The 10,722-nt window shown below is 33.4% G+C and overlaps 3 protein-coding genes across 3 annotated transcripts; 1 reads left to right on the top strand and 2 right to left on the bottom strand.

Annotated features, from left to right (window-relative positions):
* Positions 1 to 1,218: 1,218 nt before the first annotated feature.
* On the bottom strand, positions 1,219 to 3,595 carry LOC123006503 (extensin-like). The gene is made up of 2 exons (XM_044401028.1): positions 3,453 to 3,595; positions 1,219 to 2,468 (listed from the first exon to the last, which is right to left on the bottom strand). The coding sequence occupies exons 1-2, from the start codon at positions 3,474 to 3,476 to the stop codon at positions 1,317 to 1,319; spliced, it is 1,176 nt and encodes a 391-aa protein (XP_044256963.1). The 5' UTR covers positions 3,477 to 3,595; the 3' UTR covers positions 1,219 to 1,316.
* A 3,364-nt stretch (positions 3,596 to 6,959) lies between these two features.
* LOC123006068 (polycomb group RING finger protein 3) lies at positions 6,960 to 8,813 on the top strand. Its single transcript, XM_044400227.1, has 4 exons — positions 6,960 to 7,153; positions 7,236 to 7,388; positions 7,440 to 7,729; positions 7,780 to 8,813. The coding sequence occupies exons 1-4, from the start codon at positions 7,042 to 7,044 to the stop codon at positions 7,903 to 7,905; spliced, it is 681 nt and encodes a 226-aa protein (XP_044256162.1). The 5' UTR covers positions 6,960 to 7,041; the 3' UTR covers positions 7,906 to 8,813.
* A 26-nt stretch (positions 8,814 to 8,839) lies between these two features.
* LOC123006067 (dihydropteridine reductase) lies at positions 8,840 to 10,721 on the bottom strand. Its single transcript, XM_044400226.1, has 6 exons — positions 10,575 to 10,721; positions 10,388 to 10,511; positions 10,250 to 10,333; positions 10,101 to 10,203; positions 9,723 to 10,056; positions 8,840 to 9,037 (listed from the first exon to the last, which is right to left on the bottom strand). The coding sequence occupies exons 2-6, from the start codon at positions 10,472 to 10,474 to the stop codon at positions 8,929 to 8,931; spliced, it is 717 nt and encodes a 238-aa protein (XP_044256161.1). The 5' UTR covers positions 10,475 to 10,511; positions 10,575 to 10,721; the 3' UTR covers positions 8,840 to 8,928.
* Between the last annotated feature and the right edge of the window lies 1 nt (position 10,722).

Genomic DNA, 10,722 nt, shown 5'->3' with positions numbered 1-10,722 from the left:
ATTGTTGTTACAATTAATATTGAATGTTAAATATCTTTTCATTTATCAATTCTAGACATTAAAAGTTTATTTTTTAAGATAGACAAAAAAATAAGGTGTACTATTTAATTTTTTTAAGTTATTTAACTTTTAACAAACTTCTTAATTTATTAATCTTTACAAATGCAAAACACAAAAAAATTGCTACAGCGTTAAATTCTGTACTTTCTTCTTTACAGAAGTAAGAAAACATTTGTTCTAGCTCTCTTAGTTTTTGTACAATGAATTTTTAAAAAGTGCATATTTTCATCAAAAAAAACGTCTTATTTCTAAAACTAAGCGAAATCGACTATTAAAAGTTTAGCGTAAAAACATTGGCTACATCCAAAAATGCCAAGAAACATACGGTGTTTTTAAAAAACACAAGTTTGTATCGTAATTTATTTTTGGGACATGCTGTATGGTTGAAAATAATTTTAGGTGATTCACTAGATTAGTATCTATCAATGTCCTACACATTTTTTTAAAATTTTACTATTTAAAGGCACTAATGGATTTTTTCAACTCGCTGGGACAGCCTGTATGTATACAGAGTGCGCCAGAATTCGCGCCCCAGAGAAAAATGCCATGTAAGGTAAGATACCAAGAACATGGAACAAATGTTAAAAAAATTCTGACTAAAAAATTTCGAAGTTATGAGAGTTTAAATTTTGCACTTTGACTCTATTTATTTTTGTTGGAAAAATAATTTTTCGAGTTTTTTTGCTACAAGGAAGCTGTATCCTAAATTTAATGTTATTTGTGGCTTTTATTCGCAAAATTTTTGTACCTTTACTAAATAATTATAAAAAAAAACATAACAAGATCATCAGTATCATCAAATAGACATAAAAAATGTCAAATGTCAAATGAATTTTTTAAACATTTTTTTCCATGTTCCTGCTATCTTATCTTGCTTGAATTTTTTTTTTTTTGGGGGGCGAGTTCTAACACCTATTGACAAATATTCATTATTTAAAATAATTATAACGATTCAACATATCGATATACAGTCTGTTCCCAAATGGTGTCAAAAAATATACAGAATAAAATGAAGTGTCTTTCCAAAAAGTTTAAAACTTGGTGGTAGTGTTTTGTTTAAAGAATAAAATATAGCTGAACATTTCTTCGATTTTTTAGTGATTTGATATAATTTTAAAAAAATTTTAAACTCAGGACAATAAAATCGCAAACTTCGGATAAACATTTTATTTGTTCTTTGGTAGTATCAGTACAATAAATATAGTCAAATATTGTGTAGTATAAATATTTACAAAAAATAGCAATAAATATCCGACCTAATGGTGATGTTGTCTAAAGTGGTGGTTTCGGTTTTCGTCCAAACCGTTGGATTTTCCGCCATAAAAGTCATAAGAGTGCGATTTTTGTATTTCTATGTCACTCGTCGAATAGTCAGGATTTTTGAATTTGTAGTAATTTTTCAATTTTTGAAGTTGTTTTTTTCTGTCATTTACATAATGAACAAGGGAGTCATCTTGCACTCCGGGTCCGTCATAATTATGATTTGGTACTTTGGTCGTGGTGTCAATTTTGCCATATGTCACTGTGGGGTCTGGCGCTTGTAGTTTTTTGGTTGATTCTTCAAATTTGACATAATTGCTGCTGCTATCAGCACTGTATGGATCCGAATATGACGCATGGAATTCCTCATTGGGCACTTCTTCGGTTCTATGACTGTATGACGAGACGTCATAATGTATGGGGGCCTCATGTTGCGTAGCTGGCACGCCATACGAATTCAACGCTCCTGGAGTGCCATAACTGGCCGATGACGTGTCATACGTCAAAGGATGACTATTGAAACTCGGGGGAATTTCATATGACGATTGGTACACTTCTGGAACGCCATAACTGGGCGACGAATGACTATATGACGTCGTTTGAGACTCATACCCCGAGTAATGACCACTTGGGGGCCCATACGACGGCGCTGGTGGAGGTCCATAAGACGGCGCTGGTGGAGGCCCATATGACGGCTCCGGTGGCCCATATGACTGAGCTGGTGGGCCATACGACGGCGCTGGAGGCCCATATGACTGCTGAGGAGGCCCATAAGACGGTGCAGGGGGCGAATAATGAGACGGAGCCCCATATGACGTCGAAGGAGGGCCATAGCTTGATGGAGGCGGGGCGTGGTACGATGGAGCTTCATAACTGTAAGAAGGTGGTCCATAAACCGGTTTAGGTGGTCCATAGACCGGTTTAGGTGGCCCGTAGACTGGTTTAGGCGGCCCATAAACCGGTTTAGGTTTGCTAGGAGGGCCATAGACTGGGCGAGGTGGGCCGTAGACGGGTCTAGGTTTGCGACGAGGTGGGGGGCTGTATGAGTATTTGATGGGGCGGTAAATCGGAGGTTCGCGTTTCGTACGTTTTAGGCTTGATGAGGTTGACTCGGTCGAGATACCTAGGGTCAAAGATATGGCCAAAACCTGAAAAATTTTAAATAAGCCAGTTTTTTTCCTTTTGATGAATTAAATCAGCGTCCAGTGAGAAAAACGTTAATTACTAATGAGTAGAAACTTGAACCATTGATAGACACAATTTGTATCAAAATTTAGAACAAACATTAAGATAAAAAAGACAGTGAAAGCAAAAGTGAAAAGCAATTGATAATCTCACTTTTTATTCATTAGGAATGCCGAATAGCCAATCAAGTGAAAAACGGGACTTGATTGCTCGATTTACGGAAATTACGTCAATGTATTTAATTACATAAATATTAAGTTTAATCACAATCTGAATATTTCAAATTTAGACAAAGTTCGATGTGAAATAGAAACTAAGAAGGAAAGTCAGAAAAAATAAACCTGATTTAGATAAACAAGTGACTGTGAAAGCTTCTGGGATAGATATGACAATAAATAATGCATCCAATTTCTATAAAAATTATTGACAATTTAATGAAGCCACCTGAAATTAAAAAATATAGCGTGGCATTATTACCTACTTTAGGCCAAGTGTATGTTTTGTGAATTTTAAATATATTTTTATAAACAGAGTGCATACCAACATAAAATCTAACTGTAGAGTTCTGATGTTTACTACACACCCACATCAACTATTTTTATTAATTAAATGTAATTTGTCATAATTTTGAAACCAATTTTTAACAATTTAATTTTTTATTAATTACTTACACATATCGGTCTTGTTAAGTTTTTCCGACATGGTACTAAAAAAAAATTAGGCCCACAGTGGGGTGCGAAAATAAAATAAAAGTGTTCGGTCATACCGATTTTGGAATAAATTAAAAATTGGTTACGCTATTATGTATTTGTTTGTTTTATAAATGAGAGTTCTTTCACTGTCATTATCATGATTAAAGCCGGTGTTAGCCTGCTTTTATAATAGTAGTATTGTTCTTGAACTAGTTTTTTTGTGTAAATGAATGGATTTAAATTTAAAATTCTTACAAAAATAATCAGAGGAGTATCCATGATTTCCAATATTTTGTCTAAGTGTGACCACCGCACCACACAAATAAACAATGACCAAACCACACTACACTACTTCCAGAAGAGCGACCAGTGAATGGGCAGGCATGGTGGTAATGTGCTCTTTAAAGTATATAAGTAAGTAGTAAGAGTAAAATTAGAGTTTTGTCCCACATAACGCATCAGTTGATAGTATGATGTACTCAAACTGTCTTTTTCCTTCTGACCAGCCATCGCTGGAGAAAGTTTCAGGCATCGACTTTATCACACTTTCGGAATTTTAGCACCAAAAATCAATTTTCAAATTTGTAGCAATTTTTCACGTTTCGTAACATGACGACACATGCCGGTATGAGGGCTCCAATCAACTTTTTCTAATTAAAATTGTTTCATTTGCTAAAAATCGCTTTGAAAGTTTTTGACGCTTTTTGAACATTGCATCAAATGCACAAAAGTAAAAGCAGAGAGTAATTAGACAATTGCTGGTGTTTACACGATGACAATGATAGCGTTTGTAGACCATCGTGCATTCTATTTTGTTTTTAGCAAAAAACTGCAACATTTTACACAATAGAGTTTTACTAATTATTATTAAGTCTGATTGTCTAAGTTGCTGTAATTGTCAGATAGGCTCTTAATTAGTTCTGCATTATTGTTTTAATGTTTTTAGCGTGTTTTAACAGCATTTATAAGTGCACTTTATGCTTATCTAAATTATACACAATAGGAAAACTGTCTTCATATTGTGCAAAATCAAACCTTTTGTCTTTACTTGAAAGCGATATCGACGTCGTCTGACTTCTGGGACAGACTCTATACCAATAAAATTAGTGCCAAGCTGCACGTTTCATTGATCACAACTTACAACAATGGAAAATGCTAATTATCCATTTTTAATTAAATAATGACATTGAAGGATTTGTCTTGTACATTGTTTTCCAAATAAAGGCATTTTAAAATTTTCCTAATTCCTTTTCATATGACATTCTAGAAAATTTTCCACCAAGAAAATCAAGACACAAGTGTTATGACTCTGAGGATGTTTTTTGGCTTATTTTTGCAAAATAGTATACAGGGTGTTCGTTTTTCGAGCTCCACCATGGAGGTCGGTTAAATTAGAACAAAATTGCGCATTTTTATGCTAAACAATAATCTGAAAGAAAATTTAATGTGTCATTTTTAGTTTTTGAATTATTGGTAAAAAACGGAAATTTGTAACTTTTGTTTTTATTTTTTCAAGCGACCTAGACGTTTTTAACTAAGATCTTTTTAAGACACTTTTTTACAAGGAATCTAAATCTGTTATCGTATTTTCCAAGGCGCTCTTGATATCAAAGTTACAACACTCAACTTTGGATTTTCTTATGGATGCCATATTTGATTTCTGTATTTTTGAAAAGTATTTTTGTTTTGTTTGTATCACACAATATGATCAAATTTTACATGCTGATCAAAATTAAAAATAGCGTTTTTGCGAAGAGTGTTTTGAAAAAAACACCAACAATTTTAATTAACAAACTAGATTTTGACAGTTCAGTTGACTTTCTTAAAAACTAAGACTTTGAAATACTTAGGAACAACGTGGTAAACTAGAATTTATTCTTCGCAAAACAAAACAACGCAAAGTTATAAAAGATGCTCGAATGCACTACCTTCAAAATTTTGTTTGTTAATTAAAATTGGTGGCATTTTTTCCAAAGCACTCTTCGCAAAAACGCTTATTCTTAATTTTGATAAGTATGTAAAATTTGATCATATCGTGTGATACATGGTTGTAATCAGAAACAAAAAGACTTTTCAAAAATACAGAATTCAAATATGGCGTCCATAAGAAAATCCAAAGTTGAGTGTTGTAACTCTGATATCAAGAGCGCCTTGGAAAATACGATGACAGATTTAGATTCCTTGTAAAAAGTGTCTTAAGAACGTCCTAGTTAAAAATGTCTATGTCTTTTAGTTTTCTCTTGAAAACATAAAAACGAAAATTACAAATTTCCGTTTTTTTCCAATAATTCAAAAACGAAAAGTGACACGTTAAATTTTTTTCAGATTATTGTTCAGCATAAAAATGCGCAACTTTGCCCTAATTTAACCGACCTCGTATCCCTTATAATAACTGAAATCCCCATGACGAAAAACGAACACCCTGTATTTTTGCTGTTTTTAAAGAAAAAAAGATTTTTCAAAAATTTAGAGAATTTTGTGTGAGTTTGTGAAACGTAGTGGTTTCATGAAGTCGTTGGAAAATTCAACTCGAGCTGACATTTGTCATTTTGTGTAATCTTGAAATTAATTCTTAAGATTTTTTCATGTTCGCAAGAGAAAATTCATGTATTGGTAATACCTATTTCGAAAGCAATTTATTTTGAACGGCATTGTGACCAACATTAAAAATAAAAAAATACACTAGGCAATAGGCTGTTAACGAGTTTTTTTTCAGGTCAGCTGTGGTGATGGGATTTTCAACCCCTCATTGACTTAATTATTCTTAATTATTTTATTTTTGTATCTCATTGTGGGCCAAAATTTTTATTTATTTATCTTGTCGGAAAAACTTAACACACCAATATGCGTAATAGTTGATAAATATGCAAACCTTTTTATACCCAAGTGAAAGGAAAAAGTATTAAATTGATAAAACTTGTTAAGAAGTAGTTTCATATTGTGACAAATTACATTCGATTAAAATAAAAAATTACAAGTATTACAAATGCACAAGTATCACAATAAGAGCGCTTTTTAAATTGAATTTTATTGTTATATTTGACAGTTAAAATTTTTGACATTTGACTTACATATATGGTACCCAAATTGCTCGAAAATAGCTAAAATTGCAATAGTTTCGATGAAATACGTTAAACAGCAACAATTTCTTACGTAAAAACGACAGTCTATGGCCAAAATATTGCATAAAATGTCAAAAAACAGTATCAAAAAATTGCATTTTATGCAACTGTTTTCAGTTACGACACCGAAATAGAAAAAAAATCGTTTTTTAACAACAACGTTTTATGCACTTTTTTGAATGTCTATAGGATCGTTACAAGTGCAAAAAACGGCGTTTTATCCGATTTTAACATGTTTCAATTTTTTGATGAAAGTCAAGAAGGTATTTACGAGTGGCTCATTGAAAACCCCCAAAAAAAAATTCACTAGATTTTTGATAAATTTACCACCAAAGTTTTCGTTCGATACAAAAAAAATATATTATTTTTATAATCACTTTTTGTTTATATTACATATTACTGTAATATTATTTATCTCATGTTTTTTTTTTAAATAGAAAAATTACAGATTCCTTTTTTTATAAACATGTTAAATTTTATAACACAAATTTTTATTTTATCATTATTCTTTATATAAGAATTTGTATGTAAGATGCTTGTTTACGAAGCCATTATTATTTTTTGGATTTTTTTTTGAAAAACTTTTGAAATTAACGTGTTCGCGAACGCGTTCTAGTTTCCAGGCTCTGGCGCACGCGCACTCCAGTTTATCAACAATTTTTGTTTGTGTGTGTCAATTAGGGTTAGAACAAATTCAGTACAATAATGTTTTTTTATGAATTATGATAATGGAAAGAAGAATAAAGTTGAAAACATTGAACAGTCATATAACTTGTAAGATATGTAGAGGGTATCTAATTGACGCCACGACTGTAACAGAATGTCTTCATACCTGTAAGTAAAACAGTCAAGTTTTCAATAAAATAGCCGCTTTAAGGCCTTGTGCCTTAACTCAAACTGTTTAAAATTGTTTCAGTTTGCAAAAGTTGTCTAGTGAAGCATTTAGAAGAAAAAAATACCTGTCCAACATGCAATATTGTAATCCACCAATCTCACCCCCTACAATACATAAGTTTCGATAGAACTATGCAAGATATAGTGTACAAATTGGTCCCAGAACTGCAGAAAAGTAAGTTGGTAGACCTGTCGGTAAGTCCCGGGTTTCAAATCCTGGTTTTAGATGAAATAACTCGCGAGAGAGAATTCTACCACCAAAGAGGCTTACCATGTCCTAAAGACATTCCTCCAAATCCGGGCGAATTGGAAGAGGAGAAACCATCAGCTGACGTGCATGCTGAATCTGATTATCACAGACAAGACGAACAAGTCAATGTCTGTCTAGAGTGTATTAGTTCAAATTTAAAAACATTGAAAAGGCGATTTATTCGCTGTTCAGCGCAAGCGACGATTCTACATCTCAAGAAATTCGTCGCGAAGAAAGTCCTTAATGGGATGGAAAAATATAGAGATGTGAGCTACCAAAAAATGACGTTTTGTTTCTAATGTAATGTTTGTTCCAGATTGACATACTTTGCAATGATGAGTTATTAGGAAAGGATCATACTTTAAAATTTGTTTATGTAACAAGGTGGAGATTTCAGAACCCGCCACTAACTCTACAGTACCGACCTAGAATTGACATTTAATTTCATTTTATGTCCCTCTGTTGCAATATTAAATGAGTAGGTTGTGATTTTACGTTTCAACAGCAACGCCAATTCATAGTTTTATAAAATAGTACAAATTTTTATAAACATATTTGTAGATAATCATTTCCAACACTAGCATTTTCCAGCATTTATTTACAAGGCACTTGTTTTTTAATTCGTTTTAAGGTATTTTTATAAAATTGATTCAAGAGCGTTTGGTACTATTTCCGAGATTTCTATTTTATTACTGTGATTCTAATCGTCGTAAAACCGGAGGTTTTATGCCATAGAGTAGGTACTTAAAGTATCAGACGCTTTAGATATTGTAAAATACATCTCAAAGAAGTTTCAATCAATTCTAGAAATTGTGGTGTAAAATATGTACATGCTTAAATCCACATTCTTACATTTCTGACTTGTACTTCCTATTTCGTTGCCTGATTTTAAACGGGGCCTGAATTTTTTATTAATTTTGTAAATAGTGATAGGGTCATGGATCTTTATTTTTATCCCACAACGTTATTTTGCACGATTTTAAGCTTTAACTATTTTTTATCCCGTAGAGAATATAGCATTAGGACACTTATTTTAAATGCACTCAAATTTGTGTTAAATTGTTTTGAATGTATAGTGCTGTATTTTGTGCAAGATGTGTAGTGTAACTGTTTTCGTAAATTTTAAGTATTATCAAAAATTGACCAGCCGTTCTATTTACAAAATCAAAAAACCTAAATTTTTATACATTTTTAATGTTAGGTAAGTGCGGATTTTTTTGCATAGCGACCTTCTATTTTTTTTATCGATAACTATTGTTAAAACTCGACCATGCCGGTCCAGTTCTAACAATTTCTCCATACTTTAATTACATAAATTTGTATGTAAAGAATTAAATATTTTTTAACAAACTCAAACTGATTCATTCACCACCCAATTAAGTTGACTGCTTTATTCAGAACAATAAACTATATTCACAAAAACAACAAAAATGCATTAGCTTTGGTCCAATTTTCCGCTCAGTGTTCAATACTTGTGGACAGGGACGACGTCAGTGTTGGAATTTTTCGTCACGAGTTGTAGCAAACTTCCACTCTCGGGTCGGTTTTTCCCGGTAATCCATTCAAGGAAAAGCCTGCAAACCCAACGACCACATTTATACAGGGTGCGCCAGAAAAAAATGTTAAATGTTGCTACAGGCTATTTTATTAAATGTTATTTTTTCTAATTTGCGTTTATTAACGTTTCTTAGTAGGAGTCGTTTATGGCTATCTATAAAAGCACACTGTACTTTAATGAATTTAGGGTTATTTAGTTTTTGTATGCCGCTTCTGACTTGTCAGGTAACAAATTTTGCGTTGTTGCTTCGGCAATTTCGCGAATTTCGGGCGAAGTGCAAACTAAATTCTGTTAGCTCATATTTTATTTATTTTTATTACGTTGTAACACTAATAACTAATAATTTGTAAATTTTATTTTTAATGACAGACGGCGGAAATGATTAAAAAATCAGGTGGGCGCCGAGTGTCACCAACCGATACCAACTAACACGAAATTCTCTAGACGACAACAATATATTTTTTTTAATTAAAATAAGAAAAAAGGGGGCGCAAATTAGAAAAAATTGCATAAAATACTCGTTTTATAATGGCATTGCCAATCAACCCTTATAAAACTTTTTCTTTAATTTACTATGTGGCTTTATTGACAAAATTACAAAATTTTTGTACCCTTTTTTTGACATAAAAAAATGTCAAATGTCAAAATTTTATGACAGAATTTAAACATTTTTCCATGTTCTAGTATTTTATCTTACTCACTCGGCTATAAACTCAAGAGGGGTCCAAGTCGTGAAGTCGGCCTTAGGCATCCATTTCCTGTTCATGGGGGTGTCGAGAGTGATGGGCAAAATGGCCACAACCAGGGAGTTCTCCGGGAGGCCACTTTTGGGCCCTGCGAGTGACTTGGTCAAGTGGTGAACGGCACTTTTGGCCATTCCGTACCCGATCATTCCTGGGGTGCCCTCAAGGGCCGCTTTGGCCCCGGTGAGAGTCACAACGCCCCCATCTTTGAGGTGCTGGGCGGCTATCGAGGCCGAAATCAGGGAACTCCACACACTCTGACGCCACATTAGATCGGAATTTTTAATCAGATCTATCAAAAAAAAATTATGAGCGTTCAAGCGGGATATGTTTTACCTTTGGAGGCATTGCCCCCTGCCCAGCCCCCGGCGACACATATAACCGCGTCGAGTTTTGCCCCACTTAGGGCGTTCTTAATCGATTCGAGGACTGTAGTTTCCTGTAAAACACTGCTTTATGTTTGTTTAATGAGGGAGGAAACAAACCTGTTGCATAAGATCAGAGTCCTTTTCCAAAACAATGTTTAAATCAGCTTCGGAGTTCTCGTTGAGGTCAATCGAGCCGACCCACTTAGAGTTATCGATGATTAATTATCAGTTTTATTTATAATTGTCGGTACTTACAAAGTTCTTGGCTTTTAAGGCTGAAATACATTTTGAACCAAGGGCTCCACGACCACCGTATACAATAACACGACCGGCTTGTGACATTTTTAGGGGTACTATTGATTGTCTCGAGGTAGTTTTACTGAAATTTGGTAGAATTTAGTCGGAATTTCAACGATAAAACGTTTCACAACCACAGACTTACCGCAAGTTACAAAGATTGATCTAAATTCAATGTTGAGTTCCTTTCGTTTCTCAAGGTTGGAGGTTTTGTTGTTTTCCGACAACCAGTGGCTCTCAACATTTTATTTGAAATTAATTTTATTTATATTTTTGTGCAGTGATTGAATTAC

The sequence above is a fragment of the Tribolium madens genome, unplaced genomic scaffold (assembly GCF_015345945.1).
Source record: "Tribolium madens isolate multiple individuals breed KSU strain unplaced genomic scaffold, Tmad_KSU_1.1 Scaffold_2;HRSCAF=44;Tcas5.2_LGX, whole genome shotgun sequence".
NCBI classification, from domain to species: Eukaryota; Metazoa; Arthropoda; class Insecta; order Coleoptera; family Tenebrionidae; genus Tribolium; species Tribolium madens.
The sequence above is the reverse complement of the archived record's forward strand: the minus strand, read 5'-3'. Positions and strand labels throughout refer to the sequence as shown.